The 21725-nt window shown below is 43.9% G+C and overlaps 3 protein-coding genes across 5 annotated transcripts in view; 2 read left to right on the forward strand and 1 right to left on the reverse strand.

The window, feature by feature from the left end:
* Nucleotides 1–11: 11 nt before the first annotated feature.
* Nucleotides 12–13530, forward strand: cpsf1 (cleavage and polyadenylation specific factor 1). Of its 2 annotated transcripts, none has more exons than XM_054764328.1 (38): nt 12–163; nt 635–814; nt 889–916; nt 1002–1135; nt 1214–1294; nt 1391–1542; nt 2341–2487; nt 2571–2710; nt 2793–2903; nt 2978–3071; nt 3897–3984; nt 4093–4236; nt 4304–4355; nt 4434–4507; nt 5463–5537; nt 5624–5704; nt 5962–6051; nt 6133–6312; nt 6391–6532; nt 6592–6770; nt 7131–7270; nt 7333–7513; nt 7589–7795; nt 7872–7961; nt 8028–8171; nt 8240–8392; nt 8475–8591; nt 8676–8766; nt 8956–9040; nt 9614–9755; nt 9841–9993; nt 10071–10247; nt 10461–10527; nt 10607–10654; nt 10724–10879; nt 10956–11085; nt 11163–11301; nt 11543–13530. In XM_054764328.1, the coding sequence occupies exons 2-38, from the start codon at nt 671–673 to the stop codon at nt 11588–11590; spliced, it is 4404 nt and encodes a 1467-aa protein (XP_054620303.1). In that variant the 5' UTR covers nt 12–163; nt 635–670; the 3' UTR covers nt 11591–13530. The 2 variants fall into 2 exon arrangements, with proteins under 2 accessions (XP_054620303.1, XP_054620302.1); XM_054764327.1 differs by having other exon boundaries at nt 649–814; nt 11543–13529.
* On the reverse strand, nt 7866–16299 carry adck5 (aarF domain containing kinase 5). Of its 2 annotated transcripts, XM_054764329.1 has the most exons (15): nt 16150–16299; nt 15407–15486; nt 15188–15337; nt 15022–15097; nt 14725–14925; nt 14389–14643; nt 13999–14130; nt 13846–13929; nt 13674–13755; nt 13011–13089; nt 12842–12933; nt 12528–12780; nt 12332–12448; nt 10649–12267; nt 7866–10547 (listed from the first exon to the last, which is right to left on the reverse strand). In XM_054764329.1, the coding sequence occupies exons 1-14, from the start codon at nt 16171–16173 to the stop codon at nt 12165–12167; spliced, it is 1728 nt and encodes a 575-aa protein (XP_054620304.1). In that variant the 5' UTR covers nt 16174–16299; the 3' UTR covers nt 7866–10547; nt 10649–12164. The 2 variants fall into 2 exon arrangements, with proteins under 2 accessions (XP_054620304.1, XP_054620305.1); XM_054764330.1 differs by lacking the exons at nt 15407–15486; nt 16150–16299 and having other exon boundaries at nt 14725–14920; nt 15188–15259.
* A 993-nt stretch (nt 16300–17292) lies between these two features.
* Nucleotides 17293–21725, forward strand: part of ctdp1 (CTD (carboxy-terminal domain, RNA polymerase II, polypeptide A) phosphatase, subunit 1) — a 35355-nt gene continuing 30922 nt past the window's right edge. Inside the window, exons 1-5 of the mRNA XM_054764271.1 lie at nt 17293–17754; nt 18409–18492; nt 19389–19482; nt 21177–21305; nt 21380–21530. Coding sequence (XP_054620246.1) covers nt 17471–17754; nt 18409–18492; nt 19389–19482; nt 21177–21305; nt 21380–21530 — 742 coding nt within the window. The 5' untranslated portion in view covers nt 17293–17470. The remainder of the gene's footprint in view (nt 17755–18408; nt 18493–19388; nt 19483–21176; nt 21306–21379; nt 21531–21725) is intronic.

Raw genomic sequence — 21725 nt, forward strand, 5'->3', positions numbered from 1 at the left:
TCCGCCGTTGAACGACAAAGAAGAGACCGAAGCGGCAGCAGCAACACAAAACGGAATTACAATTAAATGGCTACTAAATTAGCCCTAACCTTCATCTGTGTGAAATGCTGAATGAAAGGGGGGACAGCAAGCCTTCTTCATTTCGCTAGTGTGGTAAAGAGAGGTACGTTATGTGTTTTCATTCACAAAATTTTTATGAAAATGTAGTCTGCTGTGGTACGCGCAGCCTCATGCTATGCTAGCATGCACGGCTAACTGCGCCGCTCTCTTCCACTGCAGACTTTTGAATTGAGTTTGTTTCAAACAAGTCGCACTATGCGAGCAGAGGCACAAACATTAGCACGACTCCTACATAGAATCATGTTTTTTAAGTCATAGTTGGTCATTACATGACAGCGAAACACCAGTAAAATCTTAAACTTTTGAATGGATATCAGCTGTATGCTAGCATCAGGCAGGTTTGACTAACATTTACACATATAGTACAGTACAGTGCTTCCATTTAATTCTAGTGTTTGTAATATCGTAATGTTAGGCTACATAATACCTGCTGAATGTAATTGGTTACCTTTTGGAACGTTATGTTGAACTCTACAATCACTGGCCAAGTGATGAATATGGTGTGATGATGTAGACGTGTGTATTTAGAAGCTGAGGGCAGCCTGCCGAGATGTACGCTGTGCACAGGCAAGCCCACACGCCCACCTCTGTGGAGTTCTCCGTCTACTGCAACTTCATTTCCAGCAAAGAGAAGAATCTAGTCGTTGCCGGGACGTCTCAGCTGTTCGTCTACAGGATTATCCACGATGTGGAGGTATTTGCACTGCGTCATTTCATCAAAAAACGAGAAACTGGAAGACTAATCTAATGGGTCATGCGTGTTTTCAGAGTACATCAAAGGCCGACAAGCCCTCAGGTATGTCCAGATGTTACTGAAATGAAATTCGTACCTTACTATAAGTTAATTTGTGGTGACACTCTTCTTTTTTTTTTTTAATTAGATGGCAAAGCTCGCAAGGAGAAGCTGGAGCAGGTGGCCAGCTTTTCGCTCTTTGGTAACGTCATGTCCATGGCCAGCGTGCAGCTTGTAGGAGCCAGCAGGGATGCGCTTCTCCTCAGTTTTAAAGATGCCAAGGTCTAAGCAGTGCACAGCCCAAACAAAATCAACAAAATGATTTGGATCCCTTTACATTTGTCCGTGTTTTCCCACTAGCTGTCTGTGGTGGAGTATGACCCTGGGACACATGACCTCAAGACCCTGTCTCTGCACTACTTCGAGGAGCCAGAACTCAGAGTATGTACAATGTATAAACTCTGCATACAATTGACATTTATTTGTACACTGTGATAAAAAGCTGATGGGTCTCTGTTTTTTTTTTTTTTAAACCAGGATGGTTTTGTACAGAATGTACATATTCCCATTGTCCGTGTGGATCCGGAGAATCGCTGTGCTGTGATGCTCATCTACGGCACCAAGCTGGTGGTGCTGCCGTTCCGGAAGGACACGCTAACTGACGAGCAGGAGGGTGGGGTCGGCGATGGGTGAGTGTCCACACCGGTATATTTAACATCTTTGTGACCCCAAAAAATAATACTGTACTCCCCTCACTTCAGCAAATCTTCTAAAGGGACAATACTGTAGAAATGAAATTTGGATATACTTTAGAGTAGTCAGTGTACACCTTGAGAAACGGTGTAGATTTAGTATCCACACCGCCATTGTTGTCAACACAAGTGAGTATGCCTCACAGCGAACGTGTCCAAAATGTGGCCTCGGAGTCAATATTTATGGTGAGCACTATTGTTATATAACACCGCCTTAATCCTTTTGGACATGGAATTCACCAGAGCTGCTGTTACTGGAATGTTCTTCCGCTGGTGGATGTTAGACACCTTGCTGTCTTTCACCTTTCTTCCTCTTAAGGTTGCTCCACAAGTGGGTTCATGTCTGGAGGAGACATGCTTGGCCACCCCATCACCTTCATCTTTGTCTCAGCAAGGCACTTGTCATCTTGGAAGTTAGTTCGGGCTCCTTATCATGTTGGGAAAACTGCCTTTTGGCCCAGTTTCCCTAGAGAGAGGGGGATCATGGAATTCCTCGTCATGAACCGCCAGACCATGAAGCTACCACCATCGTATTTGACTTGCGTTGGGTGTCTTGAGTCACCTTCAGTGGATAGTAAAGCTATACTGCTATATAAGCTGTACACTGACTACTCTAAAGTGTCCACATTTTTTATAGTATTGTCCCTTGATACTATAAGTAAATGCTTGCTCAAATGTGAGGTGTGTTTGCATTTTCGGAGATGGCGTAAATCCGTTGTGTGAACTTTCCTGCAGACCCAAATCCAGCTTCCTGCCGAGCTACATCATCGACGTCCGTGAGCTGGACGAGAAGCTGCTAAACATCATCGACATGAAGTTCCTCCACGGCTACTACGAATCGACATTGCTCATCCTGTTTGAGCCCAACCAAACCTGGCCTGGGTCCGTCCCTCACGCCACCGACTGCCATGACACACACTCATGGCAGGTTTTTAAACAATGTCCGTTTAACTCCTCCCTTCCAGGCGTGTGGCCGTGCGTCAGGACACGTGCAGCATTGTCGCCATCTCTCTCAACATCATGCAGAAGGTCCACCCTGTCATCTGGTCCCTGAGCAATCTGCCGTTTGACTGCACGCAAGTCATGGCGGTTCCTAAGCCAATTGGTGAGCATCTTTCTTTTCTCCACAGTAGTTTGTATATTTTCCTACAAGATATTTTAAATGATATTTACCACTGTTCTCATAGGTGGTGTGGTGGTTTTTGCTGTGAACTCTTTGTTGTATCTGAACCAGAGTGTTCCACCATACGGAGTGTCCCTTAATTCCCAAACAAACGGGACCACAGCATTCCCTCTGCGTAAGCGTAAAACTGAACACACATGCTTCTTCCAGTACATTTTACCTATGTAACATGCTTTTGTGGTTTCTCAGGCATACAAGAGGAAGTGAAGATCACCTTGGACTGCTCCCAGTCTGACTTTATTGCCCATGATAAGATGGTTATCTCTTTGAAAGGAGGAGAAATGTAAGTACCGTACATTCCGATGTATAAGCCGCTACTTTTTTCTTAAAATTTGAACCCTGTGGCTTATGCAGTGAGGCGGCTAATTTATGAATATGTTCTAATCTCCTGACATCTCTTGTACTTCACAATTACTACAAATTGTTTAAATACTGTGCCGCTTGCGAGTCAGTGAGGAAACGGTAGCTCTTTTTTTTTTTTTTAAGCAGGAGCCAATCACTAGCTGCAAGGGAACTCACGACAAGCTCCCTGTGGTGATAACCATGGCAGCCTTTGGCCGTTGGCCAGTGAACTGCTCTGCTGGGAACAATGCATTATGGGAAGAAGTTAAAATAGCTTGGGGGGGGTCATTTTAAACTCGTATTATTACTTGTCCTGCATATTTCCCATTTTCCTTTTGAGTGTTAAGTTGCTGTGTGATGATTTTCGCATTCTTTGTAAGATAACACTGTGAGTCAGACTGTTATATTGAGTAATTACTTCCTGCCATTTCTGATGGGTTGACAAGCTCGTTGTGAGTTTTCTCATAGCTCCTAATTGGCTTCTGTCAAATAAAGTGCTGCCTGGTCCTCACGGATTCGTCCGTGCCACAATATGCCATTTTATGAAGTGGACGTGCAGTTTATAGTCCGGTGCAGCTTGGAGCAGGTTATATACGTACAAATCTGTTTTTCTCCCTAAATTAGGTGGGTGCAACTTAAACACCCGTGCATCTTATGCACTGGAAATTACAGGACTTGAGATTAAATTTGCACATGTGCACAAGTGGACGCTGTTGTATAACAATGCTAATATAGATGTCTTTTCCTGTCTCTTGATTTTCTGCAGTTATGTTTTGACTCTCATCACCGACGGCATGAGGAGCGTCCGGGACTTCCATTTTGACAAAGCAGCGGCCAGCGTCCTCACAACCTGTGTACGCTTCACTAGCCGGCTTTATTTCTATAATATGCGATTTTTTTTTGTTTGTTTGTTTTGGCTGACCTGGTCCTTGCTTCATATGTTTGCGTGTTTCCCACCTCAGATGGTCACCATGGAGCCCGGCTATCTTTTCCTTGGGTCCCGCCTCGGCAACTCCCTGCTGCTGAAGTACACAGAGAAGCTGCAGGAGACGCCGCCGGATGAGGTGAAAGAAAAGCAAGACAAAGAGAAAGACAAAGACAAACAGGTGAACATGTGTGATGATCACTTGCATCTGGTTGTCTTTTTACTGAACAATAGCTTATAAATTCCAGGAGGAGCCGCCAAGCAAAAAGAAGAGAGTAGAATCCTCCACCAACTGGACCGGTCCGTTTTAGAAATGTGCTCTGTGCTTCCTCACCGTCATGGTTGTTACATTGCTGTGCTTCTTGCCCCCTTTAACAGATGAGGTGGATGAGATCGAGGTGTATGGAAGCGAGGCCCAGTCAGGCACCCAGCTGGCCACATACTCATTTGAGGTAAAAAAAACTAAAGAAAATGAAGTTCTTAAGGTTGAACAAAGTCCCTTCCGTGAGGGTTGTTGACCTCCAAACAGTTTCTTCTGAAAGCAGTGGTCATTTGAATAATCTGTTCCAGAGTCAAACTGTTGTCTTAAAGGGAAACTGCACTTTTTTTTGGAATTTTGCCCATCATCCGCAATCGTTATGATACATGTACACACGTCTTTCTCTTTTCTGTGGGTTCTAAAGCTATAAAAAGAGGCAGGTAAGAATGCACAAAATTGGTTTTGCGCCTATTCCGCCTATTAAGCCTTCCGAAAAAATCTCCCAAAACTCCTAACAACCCTCCATTTGCATAATGTGACCTGCATATTAACCAAGCTACAGCAACTATTATTATTGTTATTAACATTGTTACGCCGAAGAACTACATTATTGGCATAGTGCACTTCGCCACACCACACAGGCTAGCTACTATCGGCTAGTGACTAGCTTCACCTCACACTCGCCCGCAGCGCCGCACTCACAATGCCTCAGGCTACCACAAGGTAACGCTACACATTGAAGCTGCTGCTACTACGGTTTTGTTTTTGAGTTTGGAAAAGTTAACGTGAGGTGTTGTGTTTTTTTTCTATGTTGCTATTTGAAATCATTGCGCCAAGGAAGGAAGTTTCGGTAATGCTTAAAAATGACCAAAATACTGTAAGTATTACATGTTATCATGAATGTGCCTGTTGCTACATGGCCACCGCATGTATATAAAACCATAAAACCTGGAGGTGTTTTAATAGCGGGATAGGTGTGTCCCATTATGTGCGTTAATTACCTGCCTCTTCTTTTTTTTTTTTTTTTTTAAGCTGTTTTTAGATCTTTAGAACGCACAGTAAAGAGAAAGACGTGTGTTAGTGTCTCAAGGATTGTGGATGATTTGTAATTCACAGCTTTTATGAAAGGTCATGAATTGTTTCTACAGGTGTGTGACAGCATACTGAATATTGGACCGTGTGCCAATGCCTCCATGGGTGAACCTGCCTTCCTCTCAGAAGAGGTAGATATATTCCGCATCCTGATCAAAATCATACTTAAATGTGTCACCACTTCAGGCTTAAAGCTAAACTCCGCTCCCACCCACAGTTCCAGGGCAACCCAGAGCCTGACCTGGAAGTGGTGGTGTGCTCCGGCTTCGGCAAGAACGGGGCGCTGTCGGTACTGCAGGTACACGTGTTTGCATGATTCTGACAGTCCGCACCATCCTAAAAACCTGTGGTCGCGAGGCCCGTCTATCACAGGATCAGTGTTGGTGCTACAGTGAATTCTGGGTCTACCAGGGCTGTCTCAGAGATGGACGGAGTAGCCTGTAAACAACTCAGATACACTTCTTCCATGTTATTGTCCGCAGTACTTGTATCAGTATCAGTGAGTACAACCTTTCAACAATTTCACGTTGACACATGTATCCTTTATGTTGTCAGAGGAGCATCAGACCCCAAGTAGTCACCACGTTTGAGTTGCCGGGGTGCCACGACATGTGGACAGTCATCTCGTGTGAAGCCAAAGAAAAAGTACTGTTTTCTTATAACCTCACAGCCTAAAGGTTCAAATCAGTGTGTCCTGCTTTGTTTACAAGTTTGTTCTCATTCCAGGCAGGGAAAAGTGAGGAATCAGATGACGGGGGTGAGAAGGAGATGGGTGAGGACAAGGAAGAGGGAGAAAAGGTTAAGGAGGAAGGGAAGAAGGAGGAGGAGGAGCAAAAAGAGGCGCCACTGGAGGATGACGCCAAGAAGCACGGTTTTCTCATTTTGAGCCGAGAGGATTCAACAATGGTGGGAGGCCATTTTTTCCACTTTATTGGCATCTTGTGCTATTTCATATCAAACATAGCCACCCATGTTGCACTGTAGATCCTGCAGACAGGTCAGGAGATCATGGAGCTGGACACCAGTGGGTTTGCCACTCAGGGCCCTACTGTGTTTGCTGGCAACATTGGTGACAACAAATACATCATCCAAGTCTCGCCTATGGGAATTCGGCTGCTAGAAGGAGGTAAACAAAAATGATGCATTTTAAATAAGGATTTGCATCTGACCAGCTTCTTTCTCCAGTGACGCAGCTCCACTTCATCCCAGTGGACCTGGGTTCTCCCATAGTGCACTGCTCCGTGGCGGACCCGTTTGTGGTTATCATGACCGCCGAGGGAGGTGTCACCATGTTTGTGCTGAAGACGGACTCTTACATGGGGAAAACGCAGCGGCTGTCTCTGCAGAAACCACAGATTGTCATGGTGAGGAACTTAAGTTATTACCAATGGAATTGTTAAAGCACACCCCCTGCTGGCTAAGCCAAAAGTCTTCACGATGCAGAGCTCTGAAGTATCTGAATTCTGAATAGTAATTTAACAAAATGTTTATTATTGTGATTGTTGTTTGCAGAACACTTCTTGTGCAGCTAAATCATCAAAATATTAGGAACAGCTCTCAGTATGATGCACTTCTGCACCACTGCAAATTACAACCACCATAACATTAAACTAATACCACTCAGCTCTTGGCGTAATTGGATCTCATTACACCTAATGAAGCGTATAGCGAATGTCCACACGTCACTCACTTTCATGGAAAGTTTTCCATTGTCTCCCATCAAGCAACCCCGGGTGATAGCGCTGTGTGCGTACCGAGACGTGAGCGGAATGTTCACAACGGAGAACAGAGTGAGCTGTCCTGTCTTGGAGGACACAAACATGAAGAGTCTATCTGAAGTGGAAACAGTCATTCACGACCTCAGGTAAGAGCCACATTATTGTTATTGTTATGCTTTAATATAAATGATGGCAAATGCTTGCACAGTAATGCAGTAGATGACGAGGAGGAAATGTTATACGGAGACTCAAGTGCGAGCACAGCGCCCCCTAAGGAGGAAGTGACTCGCACTTCTGGACAAGCAGCGTCCTCTGGAAGTGAGGGAGTCTCCATCACAGCCGAGCCCACACACTGGTGTATGATTGTGCGAGAAAATGGCGTCATGGAGGTAAATGAGCACACGTGACCTCATCACAATCGCATATTTATTATACATATTTATCAACTCTGCTTTTTTAACCAGATATACCAGCTGCCAGACTGGAGGTTGGTCTTCCTAGTGAAGAACTTTCCCGTTGGTCAGAGGGTGCTAGTGGACAGCTCCTCCGGCCAGTCAGCAACGCAGGGTGAAGGGAAGAAAGAGGAAGTGACTCGTCAAGGAGACATCCCAGTGGTCAAGGAGGTGACTTTGGTTTCGCTGGGCAACAATCGCAGTCGACCATATTTACTGGTGAGTCACTCCTTCCCCCATAGCTGCCCCTCCCCTTCACACCACTTCTTAATTCCAACATGCTCTCATTTCTCAGGTCCACGTGGAACAAGAGCTTCTCATCTATGAAGCGTTCCCATATGATCAGCAGCAACCTCAAAATAACCTCAAAGTGCGCTTCAAAAAGGTATGGTTGCAATCAGACCAGGGATGACTTTTAGATGATGCTCACCTTAAGTTCTGCCCTTCATAGGTGCCCCACAACATTAACTTCCGAGAGAAGAGGTCAAAGCTGAAGAAAGACAGGAAGGCCGAAGGAGGCCTCATTGACGATGCGCCGGCCAAAAGTCGTAGTGCAAGGTTCAGATACTTTGAGGACATCTCTGGATACTCAGGGGTAAAAAGATAATGCAACAATATTTCCTCTGTAATTACTGCACTCTTAATTTTCCATATACTTCTCAGGTGTTCATCTGTGGACCCTCCCCTCATTGGATGCTGGTTACCTCTCGCGGTGCCTTGAGACTTCATCCCATGACCATCGATGGCACCATTGAGTCCTTCTCCCCTTTCCATAACATCAACTGCCCGAAAGGCTTCCTCTACTTCAACAAACAGGTAAGCATGAGACATGAGACGCGTACGTGCTTCTAAATCACTTAAACCATGCTTCACTGCGTGTGTTTAAATGTGCCTACAGGGGGAGTTGAGGATTAGCGTCCTCCCCACGTACTTGTCTTATGACGCCCCATGGCCAGTAAGAAAGATCCCACTGAGGTGCACCGTCCACTATGTCTCATACCATGTGGAATCCAAGGCAGGGCACCACCCCCCCACTCAGGAGATGTCAGCAATTGTCTCTGACATGACATTAAAAGTATTCTTGCGTCTTCCACTATAGGTGTATGCTGTGTGCACCAGTGTGAAAGAGCTGTGCACGCGCATCCCCAGGATGACAGGAGAAGAGAAGGAGTTTGAAATGATCGAACGAGGTGACAAATGAACTGACGTATGCCCCAACCCATTGTATGTACTAGCCACAACATTAGGCGCACCAAATGTTCGTAGGTGTACTTAATGAAGTGGCCAGTGAATGTCAGCTAATTTCCAAATTACTACACGGACCCCATGCTGTCTTTCCTTTTGGCTGTTTAACAAGAAGTGATTTTGTCACCGTGCAGATGAACGCTACATTAATCCTCAGCAGGAGAGGTTTTCCATTCAGCTCATCTCTCCAGTCAGCTGGGAGACCATTCCCAACACACGGTAAAATCCATAGAAGTGTAGCATTTTTCAACGAGTGGAAGTGTCTTGGCCAAAATGCTGGCCATGATGCTGGAAAGTAAAACATTTAAAAGGGGGAACACACATTTTGTGTGTCTGTAGCTTTTAACGCTAATGAGTTGTTTATCCATGCCTGTCTCAGTGTGTTTGTCTCCATGAAGCGCTAGCGTGTAATTTATCTCCTTTTATTTGTGCACTGTGACTCTGCATTTGTCCAATGTCAACATAACATTAAGGAGTGGGACAGGAGGACACATACGCTAACAACACTATCATAGCTGTGAGCTGATTAATGGGTTGTTGGCAGAGCTCCAGCATTTTAAGAGGTATAGCGGGGTATGAGGAAGTTGGTTTTCCCTTTTAAAGTGACCATTGGAGTGTCCTGTCAAAAGTGGAGCAAATAAATGAGGGCCGATGATAGACATTTGGCAGGTTTGGCTCTCGGCACACATTGCTACAAATTCCATTTTGCATCATTGGGGAACTTTAAGATCACAATATGTCATATACGTACATGCTTCAGCTCAGTTGTCGACCTTTTTGTGTCTGAACCAGGATCGACTTGGAGGAGTGGGAGCATGTGACCTGCATGAAGACGGTGGCCCTGAGGAGTCAGGAGACGGTGTCAGGCCTAAAGGGCTACATCGCTGCCGGCACCTGCGTCATGCAGGGGGAGGAGGTCACCTGCAGGGGGAGAGTGAGCAGTACACGATGATGCAACCTCTTTCAAAGGAGCAGTGCATCACTGAGAGTGATCAATTTCCTGTGTTTCTTTTTTTAAGATATTGATCCTGGATGTGATTGAAGTTGTGCCTGAGCCGGGTCAGCCTCTCACTAAGAACAAGTTCAAAGTGCTTTATGAGAAGGAGCAGAAAGGACCTGTAACGGCACTGTGTCACTGCAGCGGATACTTGGTGTCGGCCATCGGGCAGAAGGTATCTCCTCGACAGAACCACATGTGGGAAAGTTGTGCCTTTCCCCTACACTTACGCATGGTGTCACATTCTTGTAGATCTTCCTGTGGGTCCTGAAGGACAACGATCTGACCGGCATGGCCTTCATCGACACGCAGCTCCACATCCACCAGATGTTTAGTATCAAGAATTTCATCCTGGCCGCTGACCTGATGAAGAGTATCTCACTGCTGCGCTACCAGGAATCGAGCAAGACACTGTCACTCGTCAGTAGGGTGAGCCACAGCAGCAGAGCACAGCAGAGCACTCCTTTCATATAGAAGACCTTCGACTACGTTTTTTTGCCTTTTCAAAACAGCAGATTTCCCACTGTCCAATCAGAAGTCCCTAGTTGATGGGAGTCTTGAAGGCAGCAACACTGGCTGTAGAAGATCATTCTGAGTCATCTTTGGTGGCATTGAGCTGTTTTCTTTTTGTTTTGGGAACAGGATGCCAAGCCCTTGGAAGTGTACAGCATTGAGTTCATGGTGGATAACAACCAGCTTGGATTCTTGGGTAAATATAAGAATGCCATCCTGGAAAGGGAGAGAAAAAACATCCACCTTTTACATTCTTACCAATTATCTCCTTCCAGTGTCTGATCGAGACAGGAACCTATACGTCTACATGTATTTACCTGAAGGTGGGTCATGTTGTTGCCTGTAAAGGTCAGCACCCGATTACACAGGTCTGATGTTGTTTGTGCTTGTAGCTAAGGAGAGTCTCGGAGGTATGCGCCTGCTGAGGCGCGCAGACTTCAATGTTGGCTCGCACGTCAACACATTCTGGCGCATGCCCTGCAGAGGAGCTATGGACACCAGCAGCAAGAAGTCTCTCACTTGGGACAACAAGCACATCACGTGGTTTGGTAAGTTTCCCTCCTCCCCCCCAAAAAAACAACCCAAGTCAAAAGATTTTCCGCTAATGCTTGTCTGTTTCCACAGCAACACTGGATGGAGGAATAGGGCTTCTCCTCCCAATGCAGGAGAAGACGTATCGCCGACTTCTCATGTTGCAGAATGCTCTTAACACCATGTTGCCTCATCACGCCGGGCTAAACCCCAAAGCCTTCAGGTTCCCATCATCTCACAATGCGGTATTTACCACAAGACTGGAAGGTCATTTCTTACAAATTCATGTCCGTACTCCAGGATGCTGCACTGTGACCGACGAGGCCTGCAGAATGCTGTGAGAAACATCCTGGATGGAGAACTCCTCAACAAGTACTTGTATCTCAGCACGATGGAGCGCAGTGAGCTGGCCAAGAAGATCGGTACCACTCAAGATATTGTAAGGAACCAGCATGCCAGTGTTTTACATGTTTAGTAATAGCTGTGAATGTGAATGGTTGTTTGGTCTAGACGTGCCCTGCAACTGGCTGGCGAGCAGCCCTATATGTACCGTGCCTCTTGCACAATGTCAGCTGGGATGGGCTCCAGCTCACCCGTGATGCCAATGAGGACAGGCGCTACAGAAAGTGGATTGGATATGTCCTCTTATTTCTAATTGTTTTCCTTTTGATTCTTCACAGATCTTGGATGACCTTCTGGAAATGGACAGAGTAACAGCTCATTTCTAAGAGCCACATTCCCATATTTTATGTGATTATTGTCTGTTTTATATCCAATTTGCTATGCCCATCTTTATGGAAAACCTCGAGATTTTTTGTTGAAAAAAGGTCAGTAAATGAAATACAAAAATGTGTTTACAATATTTTTGTTTGTTCATTGGCAGTAATAATTGGCACCAGTACCTAGGAAAAAAGAGGTAGAATAATTTATTAATATTGTTAAAATAACTTAAGAACATTTGGTTGTTTTTAAAGCATTGAAAGTGAGAATTTACTCAATAGAGAAATGGACCCCAATGCAAACATCATTGCACACTGACATAATCCAGGACACACCTCATTATCATTGACTAATAATCAAGCAGATATTCTTCTAAACATTCTTGAATTTAAAATATTGGCTAAATACGCTGCTGCAAAACCAATTTCAGCAGCTTAAAATGACTTAGTTAGCTTTAAAAGTGTTTCCTTCATTAAAAGCATACACTAGGCTTTTAAAACACATGGCGTGAGTAGATACTGTTTGCCAGGCGGTCCGACTGCGAAGCCTGAAAGAAAATATCCACATTGTGAGGTAGGAGAACTATCTCAAGTACTCGTACAGGTCCGAGTTCAGAGAGATGAGACCAAAGTAGTTCAGCAGGTTTACGAGTGACCGGGTCACACTCATCGCTGCCATCTCCGTCCTGCAAGATAATACATTTTAAGCGTAACAAACACACAAAACGTATAAATTGTGATTATTCTAACCTTAATGCCAGCTCAAACTTGAGGCCCTCCCATCTGGTCCACAACCAGCGTACGACCCAGAATCTCTGCAGCATGCCGGTCCTCTCTGCCTGGATCTTCCCCCAGCATCGCACCGCGCTAAGATCCAATCACATCTAATCAGTTCTCATTGGAGTAAAGTGATTTGTAGGACTCGGCTGCCCGCCGTGGAACTGACCTCTTGGCCATGATGAAGTAGCGGTCAACAGGCGCCCCCAGGGTGATGTTGATGCTTCGGACGGTGTTGATGTTGCGAAAGACCAGCAGCATGGGGCGAGGCATGGACTTGAGCACCTGCATGATGCTGTTGAAGCGGTTGATGGCCATCTGGCGCATGTAGGCCGTCTCCTCCCGACTAAGGATGTTCGACAGGCGCAGCTCCCGCATGTTGATGGGCCGCTGCAGCAGCATCTCGCAGAAGAGGAAGTACTCTACCAAAATGGGTGTATCACTTTGATACTGGCACTCAGTGATGACTGAAGTGGTCCTTACCTTTGACCCCTAAGGCATTGGAGTACTTCTCCATTGCAGCCTCATCTCGCAGAACGATGGACCTCCACAGTTTACACAACGCCGCCCTGTCGCTAAAGGTGAGTAGAAATATCATGTTGGTATCAATGGAAGGAATTACTTTTTTTTTTTTTTAAACAGCACAACTTACTGTTGGCTGAGGTATTCATACAAGCCGTGGTCCAACAGCACCAACTCTGCCTTGTTGTCGGGGCCTCGCCTTACAAGGACTGCAGACACACAACAAGCACACATCTAGCTACTGTGCTTTTTTTTTGTTTGTTCGCTTGTTTACTCTCCACAAATTGCAAGCTTTTGCTCCAATTAATTACAGATAAAACATTACCGTATTTCCTACAATAGTGGCCCTTGACTCAACTGCAGAGGGCCCTGTATTTATTAGAAGTATGCCGTTCATTGGAAAGGAGACATTCATACAAATGCATTTTATATGAATCATGTTTTTAATAATCATTTCCATCAAAAAAATACTGGTAATTTATATTAATTTGAAAATATATATTGTACAATAAACCTGCATCCTTATTTTAGTGAGCCACTATTTTTTTCTTTTACCCCAAAATTATGGTAATTAAAATTTTTAAATAGATTATAAATATGTATGTATAATATATTCTTGACTATGCTGTAAATGTATTGAATATTGTGTTAATCCAGGAACATTGATAATTTATTTCCAAATATCATGAAATAAATATTAATAGAAATAACAGTGGTTTAAGTTGTTTGAAGTTCAAACTAGATTCATGACAATAAAACTCTTGAATCTTGAAACTTAAACATATTTACTTACCATTTCCAGGATGGGGATCAGCATGGATGAAACCCGTGTAGAAGATTTGCTCAGCGAACGCTCGGATCAGTTTGTCTGCAGTCTGGAGAAAATATTAGCCCAAGTATTTTAATCAGGGTTTCTACTTGATGTATGACAGTACATTTGGACAAACTCCAGTGCGTCAACGTACGTCTTTCAGGCTCAATCCTTGTCTTTTAATTTCGTCCACATTGTTGATCTTGCAGCCTTTGCAAAACTCTGCAGTCAGCACCCGCTTTAAGTGAAAAGGGGCTTTTAATCGAGAAGAACACGAAAGTCATCTTTAGCGCGGTCGAAACCTCACTTTACTCGTTTGCTCCCAGAAGACTTTGGGCACCACGAGGAACTTGAAGTGTTTCAGCTCGTTGGCGCACCTCTCAGAGTTCCTGGCCTCGTTCTCAAAGTCCAGCTCTTGAGCCAGCGTTCCCTTCAGGTCCTAAATGGCAATCAAAGTCACAAATCAGCATCTTAAAAGTTCCCTGTGGTTATGAGCACCAAACATGAAAAAAATCATCTTAAACAGAAGGAAAAACCACCTTGCTCATGACATGACACCAACTGTTTCCCGCCTCCTAACTTGATCAGCTCGCCCAGTGTATACGCACAACACTTCAGGCTTCGCTACACATCTTAAAGCCTGTAGCTCTGAAAACTATCCATCAATAAGTGGAACTTGTAATGCACGCTTCCTGACCTTGAGGACCCATCGGAACCCAAAGCTGGGGTGCATGAACTTGATGATATCCAGCAGGATCTCCAAGGTTCTGATGTCGCCATCAAAGCGGTCCCTGAGGTCAATGTACTGCACCTTCACAGCGACTGAGGTTCCATCAAACAGTTCTGCCTTGTGAACCTGCGCCAAGCTAGCCGCAGCTATGGGCTCGTAATCAAAAGTTTTAAAAATCTGCTGTGGACTTTTTTTGAAGTCTTCTTGGAAAAGAGCATCCACCTGTTGTGTAGGGGGGGAAAAAACAAGCCTAAGAAATCTCACCATGTCCTCTTTAGGCTTCTTTTTCCTTGCAGTCCTCACCTCTTTGTACCTCCTGTTCAAGGCTTTGTCTTCCAGGATCTGCAGTGTGCGGATGTACTCGGGTGGCAGGAGGTGGTTAAAGGAACACAGACCTTGGCCTAGTTTGATGTATATGCCGCCGTTCTTTACCGCACCCTCCACCATGCCCTCCGCTGCCCTCTGGTGGCACGCCGACATCCCGGCCAAGTAGGATGGGCTGCTCTGGCAGGTAGGACATCAAAGTAGAGTACTTTGAACATTAACCAAATGGTGTTGCGTGCTTATAGTTTCGATTTAGGGTATTTGCATGAAGCTTACCTCATCCAGGCCTCGCAAAGTCACATTGGCGGTCCACCAGTAATCCACAGATATGAACAGTCCCACAGAGAGAGACCTAAAACATGCAAACAGTCCAAAATGTGACTTTCAGGGGACAAACTGCAGTGCAGTTTTACACATTAAGTACAAATAGATACTCCCAAACCTGCAAAAACGACCAAATCCTTCAATCACTATTCTCATCTTCCTCCGCTCTCTCGGATCTGACACGGCGTACTTCACACCTGCTGCTGCTGGCACACTAACTGTAACGGCAGCAAGCGTCTTCCATAGCAGTCCCCTGCGTCTGCCTTCCCTATTATATTAGTAATAAGAAGAGATGCATGAACATTGCATGGTAACAGTATGGGCCAACAATTGGTACCTGAGTGTAGTAAAGGATCTGGAGCTCTGCAGCGATGAGCCAGGATGTCTTTGGAGGAGATTCTGCAGACATAACCTACACTAAAGGGAAAGAAAGCACAAAAATAAAAAGTGTATTTTTGAACCGATTGGGCCAAAACGATGGTTTGCAACAGTGGACTTTAAACTGAGTAGACGCGGGCTACAGTGTTGGCTGATTTTTAAACAGGCATGTGTTTATACAGCAAAGATGTCATGACACAAGCAGACTATAATATTAATGTGTAAAGCGTACAAGTGTCAATGGTGTGTGTTTGCTATGTGTGTGTTGTGAGAGGGAAAAAAGGCAAGGGGTGGGGGTGTAAGCCAAGGCCGATGTGGCCAGCCCAGGACGTGTTGAGTGTTGTTTTTGTTTTGCATGTCTACAACGGAGGGACACAATGTCCCAAATAGGTGCTAGAGATGGTCAAGTCATGTCAGGGAAACGAAATAACTGCTCTTCTAAACAAAGAGTGTGACTAGTTAGACATTTCCTTAACATTTTTTTTTATCAGGTAGTTGATAACAACCATAATCAGATTGATGGAAATATATTGCAGCATGCAATAAAAAAACATTTTACGCCTGCTAGTTAGCATGTTAGCATATTATTTAGTTGGTCAAGCCAGCATACTACTGTTAGCTTCTTGGAAACTAGCTAACTATAGCAAACAAGGCTACTTTGAACACATGGGTTCTAAAAAAAAATAAATATACACAACGTACAGCTCCCTGGATCTTCCTCGTCATATTTCCTGAGTAATACACCTCTTCGTCGGATGAATTTTATGTCCAAGGTGACGTCCGCCTGGCCAGCCTTTAACTACATTTCTAGTACTTTGCTACATTGCTAGTAAGCTATTGGTTCAACCGGCAGAGGGCGGAGACGTAAAGACTTACTTCCGGTTTCGCTGTCACGCCCATCATTGGTTAATAACCAGTGTGTTATTTTGAGCTGTAGTTTTATCTCGTTTCCCTTCTATATACGCCAAAATATTAAACATGGAATACTGAAAATGTAATGAAAAAGTTGCTGAAGTGGCAAATAAAGGGAACTTTTGGTGACAATACCTCACAACATATAATAGAAATCCCAGATAATATGCAGTAGTGACCGCTGTGGATTGTCATCGGTATAAGACCTTTTATTGTCAAACTGTGGAACATGGGGCTCCATCTCGTGGTACTAAGAAAAACTGGACATTTACAAGAATGAAATTATACTAGATTAGAGGAGGATAGAGTAGGAGTATTAGAGGAGAATAGAAAATCCAAAATGTCTGTGTGTATATATTTGTATATGTATATGTGTATATTGTGTGTGTGTGTGTGTGTGTGTGGCCACATTCAGAAAAATTAAATGTGGGGGTCACTTTGATACACTTTGTACATAAAGATGCTAAAACGAGTCCAGTGTAGGTCAATGTACGCTAAGCTATCTGAATAAAACATCAACATCTGAGGTTTGTGTTACAGATGACAAAGCAAATTTGTGTAATATCTTATCATTAAACTTATATTTTCTTTTACAATATGCTGAGGTGCAATACATAACGCGCTGAGCTAAAATTGAACCCTGGGCCGCACTTTGAACACCCATGGTATAGCAGATGACGTTTGAGCAATAAGCAATCTCATTGGACGTTGTGAAAGTGCGACTATATTCAATTTGCTTTTATCTCACAGCGGATCTTCTAGAAAATCTACAATATCTAGTAAGTGGTTGGACAGACAGAACTAACCTTTGATTACACTACTTAATATTAGTTGGTTTGTTTTTCTAATGCTGTAGCATTATACATTTAGTCTGTTTTTAACTACCGGAAGTTGTCATCGTGACCTGCGCGTCTGCAGTGTTGCCACTTCCTGTTTACGGGCGGGAAGAGTGAACGAGGCTGCCTGTCGAAGCTAGTAGCTTTAAATCCAGCACTTTTCTTTTAATTCTCCGTGCAAGCCTGCCATTTATTCGTTTTTAAATGTTTCTAGAGTTGCAACTTGTAGTGGATACGCTTTAAACGGAACATTAATTATTTTTTGTACGGAGCAGATGGAGGATCCTCTCGCAGATTCTGGCGGCGGTGGCGGCGATGTATCAACGCTGGGCCCCGCGGTGCAGGTGACGGATGTCTGCTACACGTTTGGGACGCTCCCCTGTCGGCTTCTGGAGTGGAAAGTCAAACCTGGCTCTCACGTCAATGTGGACTCCGTGTTGGCGCTCTGTGTCCCCATCAGGGCAGCGACGACCAGGCTACCGGAGAAGAAGGTGAAGTCGGACCGCGCGGGAGTCGTGAAGGAGCTGTGCTGTCACCCCGGACAGGTCATACAGCCTGGGTGAGTTGTTGTAACATTTAAACCCCTTTTCAACATTTTAACCGGTTCAGCTGTACCCTGAGGGAGGACATTGCAGCTGTGTTATGCTAGCTGGATAACAATCTGCTAAGCATGGGTGCTAGCTTGTTTGGTACACTGCTATCAAGCTAGAGACTACAATGTTTTGTTTGGCTTGGCTTTCAAAATAAATTAGCTTTGTGTTAGTAAAGATTATTTATAGCTTTATGGTTGTCGTTGTTGGTGGTGGTGACAAAAACTAGGAATGCATTAAATCTTTGAACACTATACTTTAATAACTGGGGTACCCACGCTTGGGTTTTAACTTGGTACATCTGTAGGCTCTTATTTTGAAATAGGAAGTGGGACATTGTATTTTTGAGAAAGATGCGATCATACCTTCTTGATGACATTATTTCATAGTTACAGTATTAAGGAAATATTCGGCTAAAAGGATAACATATTGCCGTATTTACTCTCTGCTTTTCCCAACACTGCAACTATTAATAATTGTCATCACATACAGTTTAACTTATCGTGCAGTTTGTTTTTTCTGTTTCTGTAAAGTGACTTATTATTATTGTTGTTATTATTATTATTATTTTTATTATTATTATAAATGACTAACACTGTACTGTCTTTTGTGTTCTTTACTAGGGGTGTCATCGTCAGAATAGCAGGATGCAGCCACCCCATAGTGATGAAAGGCTTATGTGCTGAATGTGGCCTGGACCTGACTCAGTAAGGAAATACAAATGAAAACACTATTTCTGCATACATATTTGTCAACTGTGACATTTTGTGATGGCGCTAACAGCATGTACTGTACTGTATGTACCTGACACATTATTAGGAGTATTTGTGGTGCCTTCATTTTGAGATCATTGATTCAATGGTGACTTTACATTTCTAAATACAGTAAAGGTTTTTAACACAGATGTGAATTGCACGTATGTGGCCTCGTACAGAAAAATGTAAGAAGGCAGTGGACCGCTTTTGTACATTTTGTACATTAAATGTGCTTGACATCTGAGATTTTTGTTGGAGCTGACAGATCAAATAGAGTAGTATCTAATAGTACCTCTTATATTCTAACCTTACAATATGCCAAGGGGCAATACAAAATGAGTGTGCGCCCCTGGATCGCACTTTGGGCAACCCTGGTACAGGAGATGACATGAGCAGTTTGATTGGACGCTGTGAAAGTTCCAGGGACTTACTGACGTCATGTGTATTTGCTTTTATCGCACCTTTGATCATCTTCTACAAATTTTAATGTAATTTGAAAACTTAATCATATTAATTAGTTTGTTTGAGGTGATGCAACAAGCTAATTGCTAAGCATGTACTGTCTGTACCTGACACATTTTCGTTGTTGCTGTTGCTAGAGTATCAGTGGTGTCTTCATTTTGAGACCAGACCCTCAGGTGGCGCCAGAGATAATATTGTGGCGATAAATCATTCCGTTTGAATTGCGTCACATCAAACTGAAAACACTTCCAATTCAAAGGGTTCTTCTCTTTTGAGTCACGGTGTCTTCAAGGATGTAATAGAAACCAGCAAAAAGCATAACACCCACTCACTCACTCTCTCTCTCTCTCTCTCTCTTTCTCTCTCTGTCTCTCTCTGTCTCTCAGACTGCAGAGCACAAATGGAAACCAGCAAACTCCCATCTCCACGGCAACAGTCTCCATGGTGCACAGTGTGCCCGAGTTGATGGTCAGCTCTGAGGTGAGGCATTTGACAGATGGACATACCCTCTTTATTTTTTTGGGTGCATTTTTCTCCAATATTCTGTACACTAAAGGCCAATTTTAACCCTTAAAGGGGACCTATTATGCACTTCCTCTTTTCTGACCTTTTAAATATTGTATTCTCGCGTTAAATGATGCCAACGCGTCAGATGATGAAGTTTGCACATTTGGAAGTGAGCCCTGAAAGCCGTTTTGGGCAGCTCTGCACGCTGTGTTGTACAGTCTTTTTTTAACACCGAGTTCCATTGACGTCGATGAAACCTGCACTTCCTTGTACTGTATGAAAAGCACCCCGGCTCTGCATCGCTCTGTTCACTGTGTTACACGTCGAGCAACGGCTCCCAGGAAATGCTTGTTGGGGTGTGCTTAAAGAGGCAAGCATCAGGCAGAAGTGGTCGGAGTCGCTGATTCCCGGCCAGCAAGAGAAACATATGCTCATCTGTCAAAGGCACTTTACACGGGACTGTTTTGTGAACATGGGCCAATACGAAGCTGGACTGTCCGCCAAACTGTTGCTGAAGTCCGATGCCTTTCCAACGTTACTTGTTCGTGTTGAAGAGTCAGAAGAGCAACCTGTAAGTAACAATTTATCAGTGCCCTAACTGTGTTTATTTTGTGTAAGTAATCGGACAAAAGCAGTTTGGCAGCTGCCCGGAAGTCCTCGGGATCGCTTGGGAGTATGACCCATCACAGCGGAGTGGGCTCGGCGGGAGGCGTACCTGGAGGAGGGCCGGGGGTGGAGTCAATTACAAAGATCGTTTGGGCGGAAGGCAGGAAACCCAAGGAAGAGGTGCACAGTCTGGAAGATCCAGAAAGCTTTCTGTGCGGGTTATCGTGTGTAGCTGCTCTATAGGAGTCCAGAACTCAATACAAAGTCCTGAAAATTAGTGTAATAGGTCCCCTTTAAGAGATTCTTTTGTGCCATAAAATGGACTTCTGTGTTCCTTAAATTAGCCTAACATGGCAACGCTACACAAAAAATGACACATTTATTCCTCGGACCAAAAAATGTCCCATTAAAGATGACATTTTTGATTCCCCATTTATCTTCAGAAAAACTAATTAAATTCTTCATCTTAACATTTCAATTAAGATTACTGGCTTTCAATTTTATTTTTTAAATATTTGTCCACCAGATGGCAGCACCTTTTCCCATTCAAAGCATGCAGCAAAATTTTTTACAACTTTTAATGTTTCCAGCAAGGTTCTGTCTCTCTTGTTGGTGTGTATTTTTCACTGAAAGGTGACTAAAAGAGGACCTTAATAATATTAAAAACTGGTTTACAACGCTCTAACTGCGAAAACATTCCATTTATGAAAAAGGAATTCTACTTCACGGAAATTCACTTATCACGGTTGCGTCTGGAACCAATTAACTAATTAACTTCGATAAACGAGGCATTACTGGAATGTATTATGGATTTTTGCTAATAAAAAAAAAAATAGTGGCGCTATGTAAAAATACTGGCCTAATTAAACGGTTTAAGTCCCAAAAATCATTATTGATATGTATATTTTAGGCTGAAAAAAGATTGCCTCGTTTAAAGTGGGGAAAAAAGTAGTGGTGGTTGGGACATTTGGGACAAGAGTGAGTATATACAGTATACATTTCTATATAGTGTGGTCTAATATTGTGGTCACCAAATCAATTGTCCTCATCCACCCAAACAGCAAGCAGAGCTGCTTGGCCGGGAGGACCAGCAGAGGCTGCGCCGCAACAAAAAACTGGTCCTGATGGTGGACTTGGACCAGACTCTCATCCACACCACCGATCAACACTGCCAGCAAATGTCAAATAAGGTACTTATCACAGCACGAGTCGAGTTTATTCTACAAGACACTACAACACTTCAACCCTGTCATTTTTCCTGAAGGGCATTTTCCACTTCCAGCTGGGGCGAGGAGAGCCGATGCTCCACACGCGACTACGCCCGCATTGCAAGGAATTCCTGGAGAAAATTGCCAAACTGTACGAGTTGCACGTTTTCACATTCGGAAGTCGTCTTTATGCACACACCATTGCGGGTAATTTGCTTCTCTGATCGTCTATTATTGATTTGGTAATTGCCTTTGTTGGTTGTACTTCCCGTGTGTGTCCATAGGGGGGAGCTCTGTGCTTGTATATTGCGTTCTTTGGAAGGTTAGCTGTAGACTAATTTAACCTTCACATTCTGATTTATACAGAGCATAAACTACCCCCTGATGTGTATTTTTGACTTC

Source organism: Dunckerocampus dactyliophorus, chromosome 20 (genome assembly GCF_027744805.1).
Source record: "Dunckerocampus dactyliophorus isolate RoL2022-P2 chromosome 20, RoL_Ddac_1.1, whole genome shotgun sequence".
NCBI lineage: Eukaryota > Metazoa > Chordata > Actinopteri > Syngnathiformes > Syngnathidae > Dunckerocampus > Dunckerocampus dactyliophorus.